Raw genomic sequence first — 20,610 nt, forward strand, 5'->3', positions numbered from 1 at the left:
AGTTTCCACATTACAGATCTGGTTAGTTTTACATATGTTTTCTCCAGAAACTTACTTTAAAGTAGATTTTAAAAGAGCAGATTATACTGTTATGCATATAGAGGTGAGAAGAAATTTTGAGACTGAATTCAGCTTTTTCATTTTATAGGCAAGGGAATAGGGACAGGTTAAATGACTTCCCCAGGGTTATCACAACAGTGAGCATCACAGCCCGGATTCAAACTGCATGTTCCTGACTCCTGAACCAATTCTTTTTTCAGTATATCATAATGTCTCAAAAATGGTAATCCTAACATCAGAACTTCTAATGTAAATGGGACAACAGTATAAGAAAAACACGAGAATCGGATTTCCTAGAATATTTCAAATCACACCCAACAGAGGACTGCTTCTTCTACCTTTCATAAAGCTGCCTCTGCTCAGCAATAAGCAGTTCTTCCTGTCTTCTGAATTTCCTGATTTTTGTTAAAGAGAAAGAGTCTTTTGTGTCTTCTAAACCATTAGCATGGGAAGGAATAAACTGGTACAGATATTCATGAATGAGAACCTCTTCAAGATACAGTTGGGAACATATACATTCTGAAAATTGTTGCCATGCTGCCTTCAAGTAGTTATCTATTCTTTATTATTATTTTTTCCTGCAGAATTCTTACAAATACCATTTTGTAGTCATTCCAATTTTGATTTGTCAATAAAAGTCCGATTTTTTAGAATCTAAGTTTAGGGCTATTCTGTTACTTAGGTCTGCATTGTCCCTTTCTTAAAATGTTCAACAGCTCTTCTTTTATGGACTTTTTCATTTCTCCTGTTTCCTTAACTGAGAAGAATAACTGATCTAATGCCTCTGAGGAGATTGTGAATTAGGTATCAAGAAAGAATATAAGCTCTCAGAGGACAACAAGTCACTCAATTTATTACTCAGAGGCACGCAAGCATGTTGCTCCTCAGCACCAGCTCCCTCATCCTCCCTTATTGATCATAACGGCATTATAGTTAGGGAAGTTTGCTACCATAGCATCATATAGTAGAAAAATGTTTTCTAAACTCAAAGTTTGATAACATTGTATTCCTTGCTTAAATGTAGCTGACAAAGTCAGCATGATGTAAATACATGTCATACATAAGACCAATCAGTGGTTAAATATGAAATCACTTCTATTAACTAGGGTTTGGCAAAAGGGCGATCCTTGCAGTGTCTTAGATAGAGACTTCATGAAATTTAATGGTCTGCCCCTATGTTTCAGGGACACTTTTACCTTGAGCACATTATTATATGTTCTACTTCTGTATTAGTTAGTGTTTCATTTAAAGCCTTCCCATCTCCCTCTATCAGTAGCATTTTAGGGGAGACCTGGAAAATGTTCGCCACTTTTTGTACACTTTCCTTTTCCCTGAATAGATCTGAGGAAAAATTCCTTCTTATGAATTATAACTTTTCTTTTGATCTTATCTTAGCTTGTTCAATTTTCACTTTCAAAGCTGTAACATGATGCCCTTTTCTCCATTTTCTGGTGTATTCTAGTATGTTTAAAGGTAATGTTACATTTACCATCAATTTTTATCTTTTCTTTTCATAGATCATAGTTTTGAAGTTGTAAGGACTCTTTGAATCCAATTCTCATTTCTTATAAATTAGGAAGCTGAAGCTCGTAGAGATTTAGATGATTTTCTCAAGGTCACATATAGTTAGTTAGTGACAGAGCTGGGATTAGAACTCAAATCTCCTACCTATTAGACCAGTGTGCTATTACATCATGAGATTTGGGATGGTTTGAACAAATAAACTTCCCTTTCTCCGATATTAAATGGTTTACATTCATCACAGCATTTCATAGTTGAAAAAAGAACCTTTTCAAAATAATTGAGCTATTTCATTTTACAGATGAGGAAATAGAGTAAGGAGGGAGACTAATCCAAGGCTCCCAAACTCATGCTTTCTATATACAGTTACTATGCATATTTCATTTTTATTCTCTCTGTGATTCACTTTAACTCCTCTTTACTCTCAGAGGTAATTCTGCCTCTATTTTGCTATAATTGTCTCCCAAGTATATGGATTTAAGCTGTTCCCTTTGTATAATCACTGTATTTTGTTAACTCCTCAGAAACTCTGATTAATCTCATCTTCTGACTCCACAGGCCAACATATTGTATTCTATAATGTAACAACCATTTAGTTGACATGTGGCTCTATGTTATGTGGTTCTACATTGAGGACCTTACTCACATTAGAAACCCTTATGATAATTATTTATATATATATTTTTTCTTATCACACAAATAATAAGTAATTTTCACTCAGAAGGAGGCAATATGGTACAAGGGAACAAGCACCGAGTATAGAATAAGAAGAAGAATCCTACCTACAATATCAACAATTTGTGAAATCTTGAGTAAATCTCTAATTATCCTTTGATTTCAATGTCTTCATTTGTAAAACAAGAACTAGATGGCATAGGATGTCCCTCCTAGCATCAAAGTATGGATCTTTTCTATATCCTGGCTTCCTCTGAAACTTTAATTTTCAAAGGGAATACTTACATAATTGATTAAAAGCATCGATGAAGTTCTAAAATTCATGGCATATGAATCATTGAGAAAAAGAAAAATCACACAGACTCATTTTTTAGCCTATTGGAGATTCCTGTCTGAAATTAAAAACCAAAACCAAACCACAAGCACTATAATAAAAAATTAATACTTAAATGATAACAGACAACTGAGAGAAGGTGAGGTGATTCAATGCTTATTTTGCTACTATTTTCCCTGCTGAGGTAAATGATCTTTGAAATGGAAATGGACTAAATGATTAATAGGGAGGTGGGACCCCAAGATAAGTGAGGAGATGGCAAGAAGGTATCTAACTGCCCTAATGTGGTTTAAATCATCAGACCAGGAAAAGCTTTATTTTATGGCATGAAATTACTGGTAGATGTAATTGTTGAGGCACTGTTAATGAACTTGAAAAATCTTACGGCCTCTTGAAACACTGCCTTGTCATGGCGGAGGGGCTTGTGTATCTCAATGAAACTGTGAACTATTCTGTGCTAGGCTATCCAAGGACAGGTCATAGTGGAGAGTTCTGAGAAAGGGTGAACCACTGGAGAAGGAAATGGCAAGCCAAACCAGGACCTTTGCCAAGAATACCTCATGGACAATATTAAAATGACCACAAGATGAGCCCCTCAGATTGGAAGGCATCCAATATACTACTGGGAAAGAGTGGAGAACAATTATAGATAGCTCCATTACTAATGAAGTGGCTGGGCTTAGCTGAAAGGAAGCTCAGCTGTAGATGTGTCTGGTGATGAAAGGAAAAGTCAGATACTATAAAAATCAATATTGGATAGGAGGTGATAGCTAGGTAGCTTAGTGAATAGAGAACTAGGCTTGGTGACAGGAAGTCCTGGGTTCAAATGTGGCTTCAGATACTTCCTAGCTTTGCGACCCTGAGAAAGATACTTAACCCTAGTTGCCTAGACCTTACCTCTCTCCTGCTTTGGGAGTGACACTTAGTATTGATTCTAAAATGGAAGGCAAAGGTTTTAAAATATTGCATAGGAATTTGGAATGTAAGAGTTATGAACCAAGATAAGCTAGCTATGGTCAAACAGGACGTGAAAAGATTAAACATTGACATCTTGGATATCAGTGAACTTAAATGGAAGGGAGAGGGTAAATTTAATTCAGGTGATCACTTAATACACTCCTGTTGGCAAGAATTTCGTTTAAAAAGTAGAGTAGTCCTCACTGTCAAGAAATGGATGAGAAAAGCCATACTGGAATAAAATCTGAATAACATTTTTATTTAAACCTTTACCTTCCATCTTAGAATCAATACTGTGTATTGGTTCTAAGGCAGAAGAGTGGTAAGGGCTTGGTCAAGTGACTTTCCCAGAGGCACACAGCTAGGAAGTGTCTGAGACCAGATTTGAATACCTAGGACCTCCTATCTCTAGGCATGGTTCTCAATCTACTGAGATACCCAACTGGTCCTGAATAATATCTCATCGAAGAAACTATTCAACATCACAGTGATACAAGCGTATGCTCCAATCCTCGATGCTGGAGAGGCCAAAATTGATCAGTTCTATAAAGACCTACAACATCTTCTAAAAATAATCACATCCTCCTTTTCCCCCAACCCTCAATATCACGTTTGTCACAGGGGAGTAGAATATCAAAGTAGGAAAATAAGATAAAATTGAAATAACAGGAAAATTTGACTTTGGAGTCTAAAATGAAACAGGACAGAGACTAATGGAGTTTTGTCAAGGAAAGTCTCTACTCATAGCAAACACTCTTTTTCAACAGTTGGAAAAGTGACTCTATAAAATGATATCACCACATGGTCAATATCAAAATCAGATTGATTATATACTTTGCAGCCAAAAGTAGAGAAGCTCTATATATTCAGTTAAAATAAGACTAGAAGCTGATTGTGGTTCAGATCATGTGCTTCTTATAGCAAAATTCAGTGCTAAAATGAAGAAAGAAGAGGATACCATCAGACTGTGTAGGTATGACCTAAATAGCATTTCTTATGAATATGAAGTGAAAGTGATGAATGAATTTAAAGGATTACATCTGTTAGAGTGCCTGAAGAACTATGGACAGAGGTTTGCAATATTGTACAGGAAGAAGTAACAAAAACATTCCAAAGAAAAAGAAGAGCAAGAAAGCCAGATGACTGTTTGATGATTATAAATAGTTAAGGAAAGAAGGAAAGCAAAATGTAAGAGATGAAAGAAAAGATATCCAAATGAATGCAGAATTCTAGAGAATAGCAAGGAGAGAGAAAAGATGTTTGTAAATGGTCAATGCAAAGAATTAGATGAAAATAATATACTTGGAAAGACAAGAGATCTCTTCAAGAAAATTAGAGATATCAAAGAAACAGTTCTACAAAAATGGACATCTTAAAAGACAAAAAATGGTAGGGACTTAATAGAAATAGAAGAAATTAAGAAGATGTGGTAAGAATATACAGAAAAACTATACAAGAAAGATCTTAATATCACTGATAACCATAATGGTGTGGTTACTAGAGTAACAACATCCTGGATCATAAAGTCAAGTGGACCTGAGGAAGCATCACTAACAATAAGGCTAGTGGAAATGACAGAATTTCAGCTAAGCTATTTAAAAACCTAAAAGATGATGCTGTTTAAGTACTACACTCAATATACCAGCAAATTTGGAAAGTTCAACAGTGGCTAATAGATTGGAAAGGATCAGTTTACCTCTTAATTATAAAGGAGAGCAATGTCAAAGAATGTACAAATTACCAACCAGTTGCACTTATTTCATGTGACAGCATGATAATGCTGAAGATTCTGCAAGTTAGGCTTCAGCAATATGTGAACTGAGAATTAGCAGAAGAGCAGCATGGTTTTCAGTTAGAATAACTAGAGACCAAGCTGTCAATGTTTGCTGGATTATAGATAAAGCAAGGGAGTTCAGAAAAAAACAACAGAACATCTATTGTTTCATTAACTATGCTAAAGCCTTTGACTTTGTGGATAACAACAAAATGTGCCAAATCCTAGAGATGATAGTACCTGATCATATTCTTGTCTCCGGAAGAACTTCTATGCTGGACAAGAAGCAACAGTTACAACTAAACATGAAGTATGACAAAGCTGCACATTGTTACCTTATTTATTTAACTAATATGGAGAGTATATCATGTAAAATGCCATTGTTGAAAATATCAACAATTTCACATATACAGACATTCCCACTCTGATAGCAAAATGTAAAGAATTAACAAACCTCTTGATGAGGGTGAAAGAGAAAGTATAAAAGCTTGCTTGAAGTTTAATATAAAAAAAACACCCGAAGATCCTGGCAACTGATCCCATCACTTCCTGGCATATATACAGAGAAGAAATGAAAGCAGTATCATATATTATATTCTTGGATTCAAAAATAACTGTAGACAGCAACCACAGCCATGAAATTAAAAGGTTCTCCTTGGAAGGAAAACTATGGTAAATTAGGACAGAATATTAAAAAGCAGACATCAGCTTGCTGAAAAAGAATCCACATAGTCAAAGCAATGATCTTTCCCAAGTGACTTGCCCAGGGTCACACACCTGGGAAGTGGCTGAGGCCGGGTTTGAGAAGGGATTGTCTTTTGCCTTTTTTTTTGTATTCTCAGTATTTAATATAGTGCCTGGCTAGTAGATGCTTAATAGATTGTCTTGGTGGCATAGGACCCTGTGTAAGTGTTTCAGGTCAAACAGAAAGCGGGAAAATTCCTTTTCTTCCTTGCATTCTTGTTAATACTGAGGAAAAGGTGACTTTGGGCATCAGAGACTCATGATAAGGAAAGACTCCTGAGAGAAATATTCCTCTTAGATTCTTCCCTAGATTTTGAGATGGACACAGATATACATCTTCTGGTTATACTCTGATACCAACAGACTATAATCTAGGACATCTACTTGTCTCCTAAACTATTCCTGGTCACCCCTTGTGTCTTCGGGACACAAAACATCACTTTAGCCCCAGTCAGATAACACCCCCACCTCTGCCCAACGTTATTCCATTCACATAGCCCTTGTTGTCAAATGGGTATATAAAGCTCAGAATCCATCCCCTCTAGGAGGCAGGGCTCCACTCATGCTGTCCTTCCTGCTAAATTCAACATGAATACCAAATTAATATATTTCTCTTTTTATTTCTCAGCTAAGTTATAGAGTCTTGCATTCTTGCAACCTCAAACTTGGGGTTCACCTCAAGTCCCCTCACAACATTGGGACAATGAAATACCCATTAATGAGCCAAAATATTTATCTGTAATTCCTGTAATGATCTTTTTAAAACAGTCACAATTCTGTATCCCAGAGTGTAGTTTGGGTAGGACAATTGCCATCGAGTGGTAAGAAATTCATATCATATGTGACTTTTACAAATTTATTACTTTCAAATGGAATAATCAGTGTACTTCTAAGAATTTTATTTTGAATTAATGACTGAAATTGGTACATCTTAAATTAATGAATGGGAGATAAAATTAAGATCCAGTTTCAAAATTTGCTCTAAAATAATGATATTTTTTTTCTTTTTTTTTCTTTTTTTTTAACATTTATTAATATTCATTTTTAACATGGTTACATGATTCATGCTCCACCTTTCCCCTTCAACCACCCCCCCTGCACCCCCCCCCACCCATGGCCGATGCGCATTTCCACTAGTTTTGTCATGTGTCCTTGATCAAGACCAATTTCCAAATTGTTGGTAGTTGCATTGGTGTGGTAGTTTCGAGTCCACACCCTCAATCATGTCCACCCCGACCCATGCGTTCAAGCAGTTGTTTTTCTTATATGTTTCCTCTCCTGCAGTCCTTCCTCTGAATGTGGGTAGCATCTTTACCATAAATCCCTCAGAATTGTCCTGGGTCATTGTATTGCTGCTGGTACAGAGGTCCATTACATTCAATTTTACCACAGTATATCAGTCTCTGTGTATAGAGTTCTTCTGGCTCTGCTCCTTTCGCTCTGCATCAGTTCCCGGAGGTCTCTCCAGTTCGCCTGGAATTCCTCCAGTTTATTATTCCTTTTAGCACAATAGTATTCCATCACCCGCATATACCACAGTTTGTTCAGCCATTCCCCAATTGAAGGATATCCCCTCCTTTTCCAATTTGTTGCCACCACAAAAAGCGCAGCTATGAATATTTTCGTACAAGTCTGTTTATCTATGATCTCTTTGGGGTACAAACCCAGCAATGGTATGGCTGGATCAAAGGGCAGGCATTCTTTTATAGCCCTTTGAGCATGATTCCAAATTGCCAGCCAGAATGGCTGGATCAGTTCACAGCTCCACCAGCAATGCATTAATGTCCCAATTTTGCCACATCCCCTCCAACATTCATTACTCTCCCCTTCTTTCATTTTAGCCAATCTGCTAGGTGTGAGGTGATACCTCAGAGTTGTTTTGATTTGCATTTCTCTAATTATTAGAGATTTGGAACACTTTCTCATGTGCTTATTGATACTTTTGATTTCTTTACCTGAAAATTGCCTATTCATGTCTCTTGCCCATTTAAAATAATGATATTTTTAATAGTTTACATTCATCAAAAGATTATAAAGTGAATATATGATGTTCCCATATGCTTTTCATAATATATAATCTATTTTGTATTTCTTTAAAGCATTTGAGTTTTCTTTCTCTCCTTAGTAGTTTTCAAAGTAACTTTGGGTCTGTCTTGCTATTGTGTAGGTTATCCCTTTATCCTTTCAATGAGATATCATTTTAATTTTCTTTCTTTTCCCTCAAAGGACTGGAAGTTAGTTTCTCTCTACCAGTTGAAATGTCCCTGAGTCCCTGTCTCTTTCTGATTGTACCATCTCCATTTCTATAGGCTTTGTATAATAAGGTAACCATAAATGGACCCAGTGTTCCAAATGAGATCTCGTACAGAGCAGGAATTATTTTCTCTGGCTAATTTGTGAGATCTCCATTTATGCTTGACTGGAAGGCATTTTGTCCTGTCTTTTCAAGATGCTCCTCAGTATTATACTAAAGCATCTGGAATTTTATCTTCCTCTCCCCACCTCCTTCAACACTTTAAAGAATATCATTTGCTATTGAGGAAAATGTATATGATTCTTTATATGAACATGGAAATATTCTCTTGTATACCAAATATACAGAAAGAGCACAAACACATTCTCTTTGGCCAGATATCTTCCTTTAAGAAATGGACCCTTTTAAAGACATTTCTTATTTTAAGGAAGCAAACCCCATGAAGATGCATTTAAATTAATGAGCCACCACGATATAAAAGAAAGAAGCCCGAACAAAAGGGTTTCGCAGCTGGAAATTTATGCCAGTAAATACCAATTCAGATCCCTAAACTACTGTCAATTGCTTCCTGGAGAACACTAGGCAGGCCATTTAAATGGACCTTGCACATGTACATGTGTAATTAATCCATTGTTCAACATTATTGAAATGCATCCTAGTGACTTTTTCTCTGGCAAACATTTCCATTGAGAGGGCAGGTGGGGGTGCTTTTTAGAATTTCTGGTCAGTTTCTATCACATAATTGCATTAGGATAATTTCATTTTGAGGGTGCTTGGAAAGTACAGAAGGATTCTGGAGCTAAATTTAATGCAGTGCTTCCAAAATGAAAAATTCAGATTTATTCTGATAGGAATGTATCAGTCTCTATTTCCTTAAAAAACAACTAATGAAAGCATTCAAAGGTAGGTTAAAAATCATAGATACAAAACAAAAAGGAAATAAATTGCTTTCCCTAAACGACCAATAAATGTCTTCTATTAGTTATACTGAAGGAATTCTCAAAATGAGATTTGCTTGTCACCATTTATACTTTTCGCAGTTTTTCTGAGCATCTTTTCTCATCTAGGAGAATGGCAGTGTACTGATGGTAGTCAATTTTATGTCCTGATTTGTATGCTCTATTGTATATCAGATTTTGGGCTTCAAAGACTGCAAGAATAATTCAAATACAAAGCAAAAATTATTTTAATTTCATGGAAACCTTCCTTCAACTTAACTATAATTCTCATTACTAACTTGAATGATCATTTATTCATTCTACAGACTTGGATTAAAGGTATTAACCTCATCCTTGAACTGGCTAAAGAGACACTTGTTTGTTTTAAGTATTAGCTTTAAGAAAGAAAAAAATATCAAAGTCTGATCTCTACAGTACAGTTTACAGTTTTTCTGATGGGGAAAGAAAAGCCCTCCATCTCTCCATGAACCTCTAACAAGGACATTGCATAGAATAGGGATTTTAAATTATTTTTTTTTTGTGTTATGGATCCTTTTGTCAGTCTCATGAAACCTATAGACCAGTTCTTAGAAGAATGTTTCAAATGCATAAAATAAAATCCATAGGATTATGAAAGAAATATTCAAATATAATTATTAACAACCTAAAAATATTTATAGATTCTACATTGGTTAAGAATACATGAACAGGGCAATATTAGGTCTCACTGTTTTTAGTCAATGGTGTAGGAGATTTAGGTTGGCTTCTTATCACATTTGACTCATCCCTGAGGTCTTTGCCCAATGAGACGATGAAGAATCCTCTAATTGGCTCTTGATCTGATGACTCAGGAGATGAACAAACAGACTCAATCTGCACTGTATTCCTTTCCAGCTACGAACTGTATAGGCTTCCCAAATTGGTCTCTATGTGACTATGGAGGCTAAAGCATGTTTCTCATCCTGGCAAACTTGAGCAGAGACTTAGGCTGCCCCATTTGTGTTTTCTTTCTTGAGCAGGCAACAGAGCTACAACTTTTATGTGAATGCACCCAGTCCTGTGGGTGACCTGATGAATAGCAAAGATCTAGAGATCTAAATGTTTGTGGTTGGTCATAGCCACCTGATTGTGGCAGCAGCAGAACTGCTTAATTTTCCAAGAACTTGGTTGAGTATTGAGTTCAGAGGAAGTTCAGCTTTGGAGTGGAGTGATAGGGCAGAGATGAGGTAGAAAGGGAAGTTCTTAATTAGCTTGCTGCTAACTGCTTCATCTTTTGACGAACCTTTAGTATTATCCCAGACATGTTGAAAGTAGCTTCTCTAGTGATTGCTGTTTGAAGTTGGCATTCTGTTCATGACTTCATGCCTGTATCTTGTTTGGCATTTTTTAGATATATAGGAGTAAATTACCTGCACAGTACCTGATTCATGTTGTGTCTTTGAATACCTCTCTTACTTCCATCTTTAAGGAGACTTAGAAAAACCCATTGCATATATTTCAAGGAACTTTTCTCTGAGCTGCCAGAGCTGGGGGGAATTATTGAGTCAGTGAACGTCAGAAAGAGAAGTGCTCCCTTTCACCAGAAACCAGACTCCTCAAAAGGGAATCTAATTGGTCTCCTACTTCTGGGAACAAAGATGGCAGAGAAAGGAGTGCTTGGAGCTTGCCAAACCCACCTCCAAACAATCACCCAAACCCCCAAACTCCTCAGAATGAATACTGGAGCCATAGAACCAACAGAAGATAACTGGAAGCAGTGCTCCAACATAGGACAGTATTGAAGGACAGCATGGAAGGTGTATCTTGCTTGGACGAGAAAGGACAATATGCTTCAGCATGCCAGGGCAGAGCTCAGGAGAGACCCAAAACAAGCAGGAGGGGAAGCAGCCCCGTTCAGTCCAATTTCAGCCAGGGAGACTAAAAACCAACTCAATACAGTGCAGGCAGCAGCTGAAGGAGCAAGACCCAGCAAATGGACTAAACAAGGTTGTGGAGTAACTAATAGACCTCAAATTGATGGTGAGTTAGGGGAATGTGCACCCCAAGCATGTGAAGATTTTGCCCAGTGGAATGGGTGGATGAGAATTATTTGTTCCAATAGCCAGGATGGCAGCTGTAATTGGAGCTATGGGATCCTTAGAAATCTGTCAGACGTGGAAGATGCCAAAGATCATGCATTGTATCCCAGGCTATCCACGGTCATCCTGAATTCTGTCTTGCTACTGGACTTAAATGACTGTGGAATAGAGAGTCAGGCTGAAGACTTTGTGCAACTCTGCCTCACCTAAATCTAATTCATGCACAAGACAAGACATCATCCTCTGGTGTTATTGGTCTTCTTTGAAATGAAGGACAAAGAATCCTCTAGTGTCAACCTTACTAGATTTCTTTGTCTGCTCAAGAGGCATATGCCAGTTCCAACTGGTATATTTTTTCTCTGGATTTATTTTTTTCTAGGCATGAATTTTAGGATTATTGTTTCTTTGTTTGAGATCCAATAACTTGATCTTTGAATTAAATTTTAGTGCTGATTTCTCAGAAATTTTCATAATTCAAAGAACTTTTAATTCTTTCCCTTTTTGACTTTCATTATATATGCAATGCTTATCACATCCAATCAGAGATCATTTTGATAGCTTACCTAGCAGCTGATGTTGATCCTTGCCTATTGATTGCAGTTTTGCTGAATTTTTTAAAGCCCTTACTGTATGTGATAAGGGATAGGCAATGGGGGTTAAATGACTATCTAGTGAGCCACCTTGCTGCCTTTAAAAATTATTTTTTAAAACCCTTACCTCCTGTCTTAGAATCAATACTATGTATTGGTTCTAAGGCAGAAGAGTGGTAAGGGATAGGTTATGGGAGTTAACTGATTTGCCCAGGATCACACAGCTAGGAAGTGTTTCAGGTCAGATTTGAACCGAGGACCTCCCACCTCTGGGCCTGACTCTCAATCTACTGAGCCACCCGCTGCACCCAACCTTTTTTTTTTTTGGCTGAAATTTTTTTAAGAAAACAGGATGGAATTGGGCTAAATGTTATATCTATATCTATATCAATAAAATATGCATGCATATGAACATATATACAGATATATTAATATATCTATATAGATATATACTAATCTTTACTCAGAATCAATACTAAATATTGGTTCCAAGGCTGAAGAGCTGTAAGGGTTAGACAACTGAGGTTAAATGACTTGCCCAGGGTCACACAAACAGTAAACCTGGCTCTCTAACTCCTGAGCCACGAAGTTGCTATTATATATTATTTTAGTATCATGTTCAGCCCTAAAATAGGTTATTCTCTTCCTGTTTGATGGAACTTTCATCTTGAACAGAATCTCATTCAAAGGTACTGTTTCAATATTTTTTCTCTTACACTTAAAGAAGCTCCTCAAAGGGATTAGTTGCCTACAAAATAAAGAGAACTTTAATTTACAATTTGGAAGTTCATGTGGTTTCTGCATGGTGTTATGGGTAAAAACCCTGGACTTGGAAGACCTCAATTCACTTCTCAACTTTGATTATTTACTCTCTGATTTTGTTATTTAACTTCCTTAGCCCCATTTTTTTCTCTGTATTATGATGGAGTTATATTAAGTCATCTCCTCTAAGCTTCCTTTTGGGTACAAAACTTCTGATCCTATTAGAAGATCAATGTTTTAGGGCCAAACCTTAGAGCATCCAGTTCAACCCTTTCTTTTTATAGAAAAATAAACATTTCTCTCCATAATTTATGCTGAACTTGCCTAGTGCCCTAGACCTTCATTAGCCCTAAAATTCACATAATGGGAAAAACCATAGATCCCAACTTTTTCTGATCGGATGGCTCCTCTAAGAACTTTCATTAAAGTGTGCCCAGAGTAGCTATGTCTCATTCTTCTCTAGTTTGCCCTCCTGACTGGCTTTCTGTGATATGATCTGTGTCCTCATTTTCCTCCCTCTTTTCAGACTTGAGGGCAGAGATCATCTTTCTATTTTTATTTGTCGTTTTAGCTCTCATAACTCTAAGCTTAGCACTTAAAAATGCTTGTTCACTAACTGAGGAAATTGAAGCCCAGAGAGTTTAAGTTAAACTGCTCAACATCACATATCCAAGAGTGGAGAACCAGGATTTGAAGCCATTTTCTCCATCTCCAAAGGCAGGAAATACATTGCTAGTTTGCATTTTTTGTATAAATATTTACTATCTGTATATAAAATCCTAAGGCTTCTAAATTTTATTTCCCATAGTGGTCAAGCCTACCAGCTTGTACATATCTATTAGAAAACCTGATGAAACTCCAGAGAATTGCTAACGCATGTTCTCATGAGCCATCATGATTCACCAAACTGAGATGCTTAATGTTGAAACTCTGATGGTGAGTTACATCAGAGACTGATAGCTAGGGACAATAAGTCTCTGTTTTTATAAGAGGGAGGAGAATTTCCATACTCTCCCCCTAAATTTTCTTCCTCCCATGAATTTTTTTTTAAATTCTTACCTTTTTTTGGTTTTACTTTCTGTCTTAGAACTGATACTGAGTATTGGTTCCAAGGCAGAGGGGTGGTAAGGGCTAGACAATGGGGATTAGGTGACTTGCCCAGGGTCACGAAGCTAGGAAGTATCTGAGGCTGAATTTGAACTCAGGACCTCCTGTCTCTAGGCCTGGCTTCTTCTCCACTGAACCACCTACGGTGTTTTTTAAGGAACTTTGAGATTTGATATTGTGCAATTCCCACACAGACACCACTGAATTGTTATTTGGGGATGGTGATTAGCCATTGATGAAGAGGATCTGAAATAAAGAGAATGAATCTAACTCAGTAACTGTTTATAATTGATTGGTGTGCTATGACAGTTGAAACAAATAACACCCACTAACCACTTTTGTTTTCTGCACCTGTGCAATTAGAAAAACGTTTAAATGTAGTCAGTACAAATTACTACAAGAATAGAGAAGCTCTAGTGGATCTGAAGTCTTTCCCCTGAAAGCCCTGTTTTTATTCAAGGTTGTGAGACAAAATATCCTGTAATACAACTTTTGGAAGGAGAAGAGGACTTGGGAGATAGGGCATGCTTAAGGGTTCAACTTCAGTTTCAACTAGTACAAAGAATCAATGTGTATACTTGGAGTCATGACACCAGCATATCAGTTGAAAAACAGAAAAAAATTCAGACAAACAAAACCATCCTATACAGCACTAATGAAACCAAATTGTTTGATTCTCCCCAATACTTAGTTGATTGGTTGATTTGATAGATGAGTTATTTTGCTGTTAGGTAGACAGAATCTTAGTTTTTAAATATAATATCATCAGCAAAAATTGTGGATTAGTATTTATTTTTAAATCTATTTCATATATAATTGACCAATTACATATTGAGACTTGCAGTAGAATATAAGCTCCTTGAAGGCATGGGATATTTTCATATTTGTCTTTGTAGCTTTAATACCTAGAACAGTGCTTGGTACTGCCTAAGTGCTCAATATTTACTTATTGATAGATTGATTAGTAGGTAGGATACCCATCACTAGCATTCTTACACCTAGAAGGACCCTCTTAACCATATTTACATTCATATGTGGATGAGATATGATGAAAAAGTTAATGTGGACAAATATTTTCTATAAATGTCTTCCATGATCTAAGTGTAGCTCCCTTCATAAACTTGTCCTCTTATAAGCAACCTGTGAGTTCTTTAAAAATTATTTTGGATTTTCAAACAACAAATATTTATTCTTTCTCTTTATCTCCCACCTGCTTCTAATTTAAAAGGAAAAAATGCATAGTTAGTTTTAAAAAAATGACTTCTTCCATGTTCAAAAATGTCTATCTTATTTTGCATCCTGGATCTTCTCTATGAGGAGGTGGGCAGCACAAATAATTATAAGTTCTCTTATGATTGGTTATTGCATTGATCAGGCATCTTAGGTCTTTCAAATGTTTGTCTTTACAGAGTTATGATTTGTTCTCCTGATCTTGCTTACATCTTTCTGCATCAGTTCATATAAATCTTCCCAGGTTTTTCTGAATCTATCCCTTCTGTCAATTTTTTAGCTCAAAATTTTATTTTATTATGTTCAAATATGTTCAAATTTCATTATGTTTAAATCACAAATTCCTCAGTCATTCCCAGATTGATAGACCACCCTTCTTTTCCAGTACTTTGTTTACTACAAAACAAAACAAAACTGCTATAAATATTTTTGTACACGGGGCTTCATTTTTTCTTTCTTTGTTCTTTGGGATACTGGCCTAGTTTCTTTCAAACTGTTACTTTCTGTCTTTGAATTAATACTAAGTATAGGTTCCAAAGTAGAAGAGTGATGATAAAGGCTAAAAAACTAGTGTTAAGTGACTTTCCCAGGGTCATTTTGCTAGTAATATTGACCTAATTTCACTAGTTCAAAGAGTACACTCAGTTTAATACTTTTGGAAGCATAGTTTTGAATTGCCTAGTAGAGGTATCACTGGGTATAAAGAGTAGGGACACCAGTAAATTTTGGGGCATAGTTCCAAATTGATATCAAGTATGGCAGAACCAACCCAGAACCAACAACCGATATTTGTAATTTTCCTTTTTGTCATTTTGCCAGACTGAGTTATGTTTTCTCATGTTTGGGGGCTATAGTAGATTTCACATTTCTCTAATGCTCTAAGAGTACAACCAAAGCCCCAGAAAGTAATAGAATTGTAAATTTAAAGCACCTAGAGAGGCCACCTGGTCCAGGCTCCTTGAGGCAGACAAATTTCTCAATGTTGAAGAAGTGGCAGGCCATTTCTCTTTAAAGGATAATCCTTACCAAATATTGCACTTGCTTGCACCTTGTTAGTCAGAGTTTGACTATTCTCATCTTAATAACATTAAGATGTAAAATACTTTTTAAATGATCTGTCAATTAACAGTGAAGGTTAATTCACAAGTGCTTCATGAGTCAAGGAGAAACGGAAAAGAAGTGAGGGCCAATCTGTTTCCACAATTTGTACATTTAAATCTTAAGAGCTGCCATGATTAAAGCTAATCTTCTGAGGAACTTTCATATTCAGAAAACCTCTTGAGATTCTGTAATTTTGACCTATGCTGCCATTGGGTTTTAATGATTCATAATTTCTCAGTGAACAAACAAATCAGCTAGGTCTTGATAATTAAAAGTTGGCAACTTTTCTCCTTTTTCTTCACAAATTGAAATGATTTGGTTTCAGGGAGGAGAAAGAATTTCATTTTATTTTGGGAGGCAGCCATGCCACTGCATTGATTAGCTGTCTTCAAATATATGAAAAGCTATCAGATTGAGGAGGCATTAGACTGGTTATTCTTTGCCCCAGAAAGGGGGAAAATGGGATATCAGTAGGTGAAAGTTACAAAACGGAGCGGCTTTAAATTTTATGGAAGAAAATCCATTTTCACAATTAGAACTGTCCAAAAGTGGAACGGCTGGCTTATAAGATGTCCATTTTCCCTCCACGCGAAGTCTTTGAAGTCTGGTTAGAAGACCAGTTGTCACATATGAGGTAGAGGGTAAAATTTTTAAGTTGGATGAATTGGCCAGTGAAAGTCTTTCTCTGTGCTCTTTTCTTGACTGACAGAAAACTAAACAGATGGCTCCTCATTGTCATGTTTTCTCCTAATTCCAAGTGTATGCTCTATTCCAATACAACGCTAGTGTGAGGTTTGGCAAGATTTTCAGAAACCAGCATTGATTCACAGCATTTCTTGTGCCTTCTCTGAAATCTCTTAAATTTGGAAATAAAAATAATGTTATTCATAATGTTTCCATAAGAGGGTGCTCAGGACACATTTAAAGATTGCCTCTAGAGCTTGTAGCTATCAGACTTTGATGAGGGGTTGTAGTGATGGGGGTGGGGGGCTGAAAAGGAGATATTTTTCCCTTGATATTCTTTACTTTGCCTCCCCACCATTATAATTATTGGCTGAGTTCTTTTCTAAGTAGTAGAATCCTTTTTCCCCCCCTTTTTCCTTAAACCTTTACCTTCTGTCTAGAATGATTATTAAGCATCAATTCCAAGACAGAAGAGTAGTAAAGACTAGGCAATCAGAGTTGAGTGACTTGCCCAGGGTCATACAGGATGTGTCTGAGTCCAGATTTGAATTCAGGACCTCCAGTCTCTAGGCCTGTCTCTCTATCCACAGAGCCACCTTGCTGCCTACTAATGCTGCCCTTTTCAAATATATTTTCTGTTTTTAAAACTTTTCTTCAGTTTGTATTTTGCCAACCCAGAAATAAAGACTATCTCTTGAATGCAGTATTTCCTTCATTTGTAATACCGTGGCAGAAATAACAGGTGCACAGTGAAGCAATTCAATGGTTCCTTAATCTCTGAAAGAGATACTTATATTAAGTAAAGGTGAGGAGGTAGGTGGACGAATTTTCAATCATACTTCTGACACTTTCTTGTCAGAGATATGGTCATTGAGAAATCCAAGAATGAATTAATGGCTTGCTGATTGGATTGCTGAGTTTCTCCATCAGCATATTATGTCCTCAGCATCCAAAAGGCTCCGTTATACCTCCTGACTTCTGTGTTGCTGAAATTTATTGTGTTAGGGTTTTTGGGGACTTTAAATTTTGTTCATACTAAGGTTCTTAATACTCAAAATGATTAAGATTTTTGTCCACTAGATTTGGATCTGTATTTTTTTTTGAGCCACAGGGTTGAATTATTTAGTGGGGAAGAGCAGGTGTCAGTCTTCTATGTCACACACCCTCAACATAGTCAACCCAACTGGAGTTTCTAGAAATAGCAGAGAAGGTTTGGAGTGCCCTGAAAGAAGGGGCCGGAGATAAATTACCCTCACTTGAGCAGGAAGGCTTGGTTTAAGAAATAATGGGAGAAATGACTACCCTCTATACATCACCTTGGAAAGTTTGGGGCTAAAACACAATGCCATACTCACAGCAAGTTTCCATGGGTGATATTTGTTCCTAGGGGAGAGACTCCTCTATATCACTAAAAGGCTAAAACACACACTTTTACATACAACTAGTTCCCATTAACCCATAATTATTCTTAGTGGAAAGAAATAGAAGAGGATTATCTTTGGTGTGGAAGAAGGAAAGGTGTCTTTCTTTCTCTGGCTGCTCCTCTAGGTCACTTTACTGTTGCCGATTCAGAGAGGGGGTCAGACTGCCAGCATGTGTGTGGCTAGGCTGATTCCAAGTAATTCAGGTTCCTGTAGGCTGATGGGAGCACGAGGTACATGAGAGCCACTCCTGGGGCTAGTGGGGGTGGTTAGACTGTTTGAATTCTGACTCTCAGAGTTTGGAGGGACTGCAGGAAGACCAGCTAGCCAGAGACAGATGTGGAAGAGGTTCTGTGATTCTGTACTGTTTTGCTAGAAAGCTTCTGGGTACTGTTCTCAGGTTTTGGCTCACTGAAGTTGGTTGTTGTAGTTGCTCTTGAGTTGTTTCTGTAGTGTGACTCTTTGTGACTCTATTTGGGGTTTCTTGGCAGAGATACTGGAGTGGTTTGCCCTTCCTTCTCCAGCTTGTTTTACAGATGAGGAAACTGAAACAAGCAGGTTTAAGTGACTTGTCCAGGATAACATAACTAGTAAGCATCTGAGACTGAATTTGAACTCAAATCTTCCTAATTCCAGGTCCAGATCTCTATTTACTGAGCCACCTATGAGCCCCTTTTTGAATTTGGGGATCTCAGGAAAAGCCATATGGAATAATAGATTCTTCTGAAGATTATTGTTATAGCAGATGTAGTGTCAAAAACCATTTAAGAACTGAATCATATCCATTGGTGATTTCAACAATATACCAAACTGGATTGAATTATCATCCCATCAGTATCATCCCAAAGAGATATATTCATTGCCTGTTTTGTCTGTTACTTTGCAGGTCCTCACCTCACGTCCATTTTTTATCTTGGCCATTTAGCCTGTTTCTATTAAAATGAAGATGAGGTTCAGGTTCTTGGGTTTTGGCTTCATATATTTTACGTGTCTCTGCAGTATGCATTGTGGGCTTCAACTCCCCAGCAGGACCATAGTGCAGGCAGATTGGCCACCCTCAAGGAGAGCCAGAGTCTTGGCTGCAGCTGGGTGCAGCTCGCTCAGTAGGACATTGAATGTTATATAGCCAAGAAATATCTGGATCTGTAATTTTATTGGTGAGGAGAACTCTTGGTAAGGAAACTCCCTTTACCAAAGTACTATTATAGATCAGCAACTGTCCTGCAACTTAATGTCTCAGCTGTTTGGTGGCACTAATAGGTCTGGAGACCTTGCCCAGAGTCATACAGCCAGTATTCTTCAGAGATGGGACTTGAACCCATCAGCCTACCCCAAAGACTTTGTTCATTATTTCAGGTTATCTTTTACAACATATAATAGGATACTTTAAAATATTAGATGGCACAGTAGATAGAGTACCAGACCTGGAGTCAAGAAGACCCGAGATCAAATTTGCCTTTAGATGCTCACTAGCAGCTATATGCCCCTGGGCAAGTCACGTAACTGTGTTTGCCTCACTCTCCTCATCTGTAAAACCTTAGCTGGAGAAGGAAGGACAAACCACTCCAGTAACTCTGCCAAGAAATAATCCAAATGGTTTGCAAAGAGTCAGACATAACTGAAACAACTAGACAACAATAGCCAAAATATCAGGTAGGAAGAGGGCAAGTTTGACTCTACTTAATTGTATGTTTAACTGCAAGAACTCTGACTGCTTTGTGTCCTCTGACTGTTAGAATTAAGCAGCCTTGACCTGTTTGAGAATTCTTATTACTTGCCCTTATAAATACAAGGTCTCGTTGTGTTCCCCTGGGAGTGAATTTAAGGTAAAGAGGAAACTGATGCTATTTGTCCTGCTCTCTTCCCCACCCCATTTAAAAATGGAAGACTCAGAAGAAATTTTCCTTTATTTTTTCTGCAGTTTTCTTTCTGTATATTCTGTTTAGTACCTCATCTGTAAATGTTGTTTGTCCTTCCCTTTGAGGATGACTTTGAGCTCTTTCACCATTTACAAACCAGAATTCCTCACCACGAGTGGTATATCTCCAATAGGTCATTCTAGTGACCTTTTAAATAGACAATAAAAAAAAAAAAGATTTCCTCATTTTTTTCTCTAGAGTCTATTTAACTACTTCTGGTCTATCGTCATCATGGTAGTACTACTGGTTGAGGTAGTTTTTCCATTGTATATGGAAGTATCTTAGATGCAACCACCTTGATCCAGTTTTAAAAAAAATTTAAGTGATGAATTATTGATTGTAACTGAAATATTTGGGCTCTTTGAGGGAGGAACATGCAAATATGGCTTCCTCTGACGGAATGAAAGTTTGAACTGTACTCAGCAAATATTTATTGAACACCTACCATGTTCATAGCACAG

General features: G+C 37.1%; 1 protein-coding gene across 1 annotated transcript in view; it reads left to right on the plus strand.

Annotated features, from left to right (window-relative positions):
- The first annotated feature begins 11,083 nt into the window (after positions 1–11,083).
- LOC123249840 (snRNA-activating protein complex subunit 5-like) overlaps positions 11,084–20,610 on the plus strand; it is a 156,442-nt gene continuing 146,915 nt past the window's right edge. Inside the window, 1 exon segment of the mRNA XM_044678948.1 lies at positions 11,084–11,276. Within this exon segment, the coding sequence (XP_044534883.1) occupies positions 11,084–11,276 (193 nt within the window).

This window comes from Gracilinanus agilis, chromosome 5 (assembly GCF_016433145.1).
Source record: "Gracilinanus agilis isolate LMUSP501 chromosome 5, AgileGrace, whole genome shotgun sequence".
Classification (NCBI taxonomy): Eukaryota; Metazoa; Chordata; class Mammalia; order Didelphimorphia; family Didelphidae; genus Gracilinanus; species Gracilinanus agilis.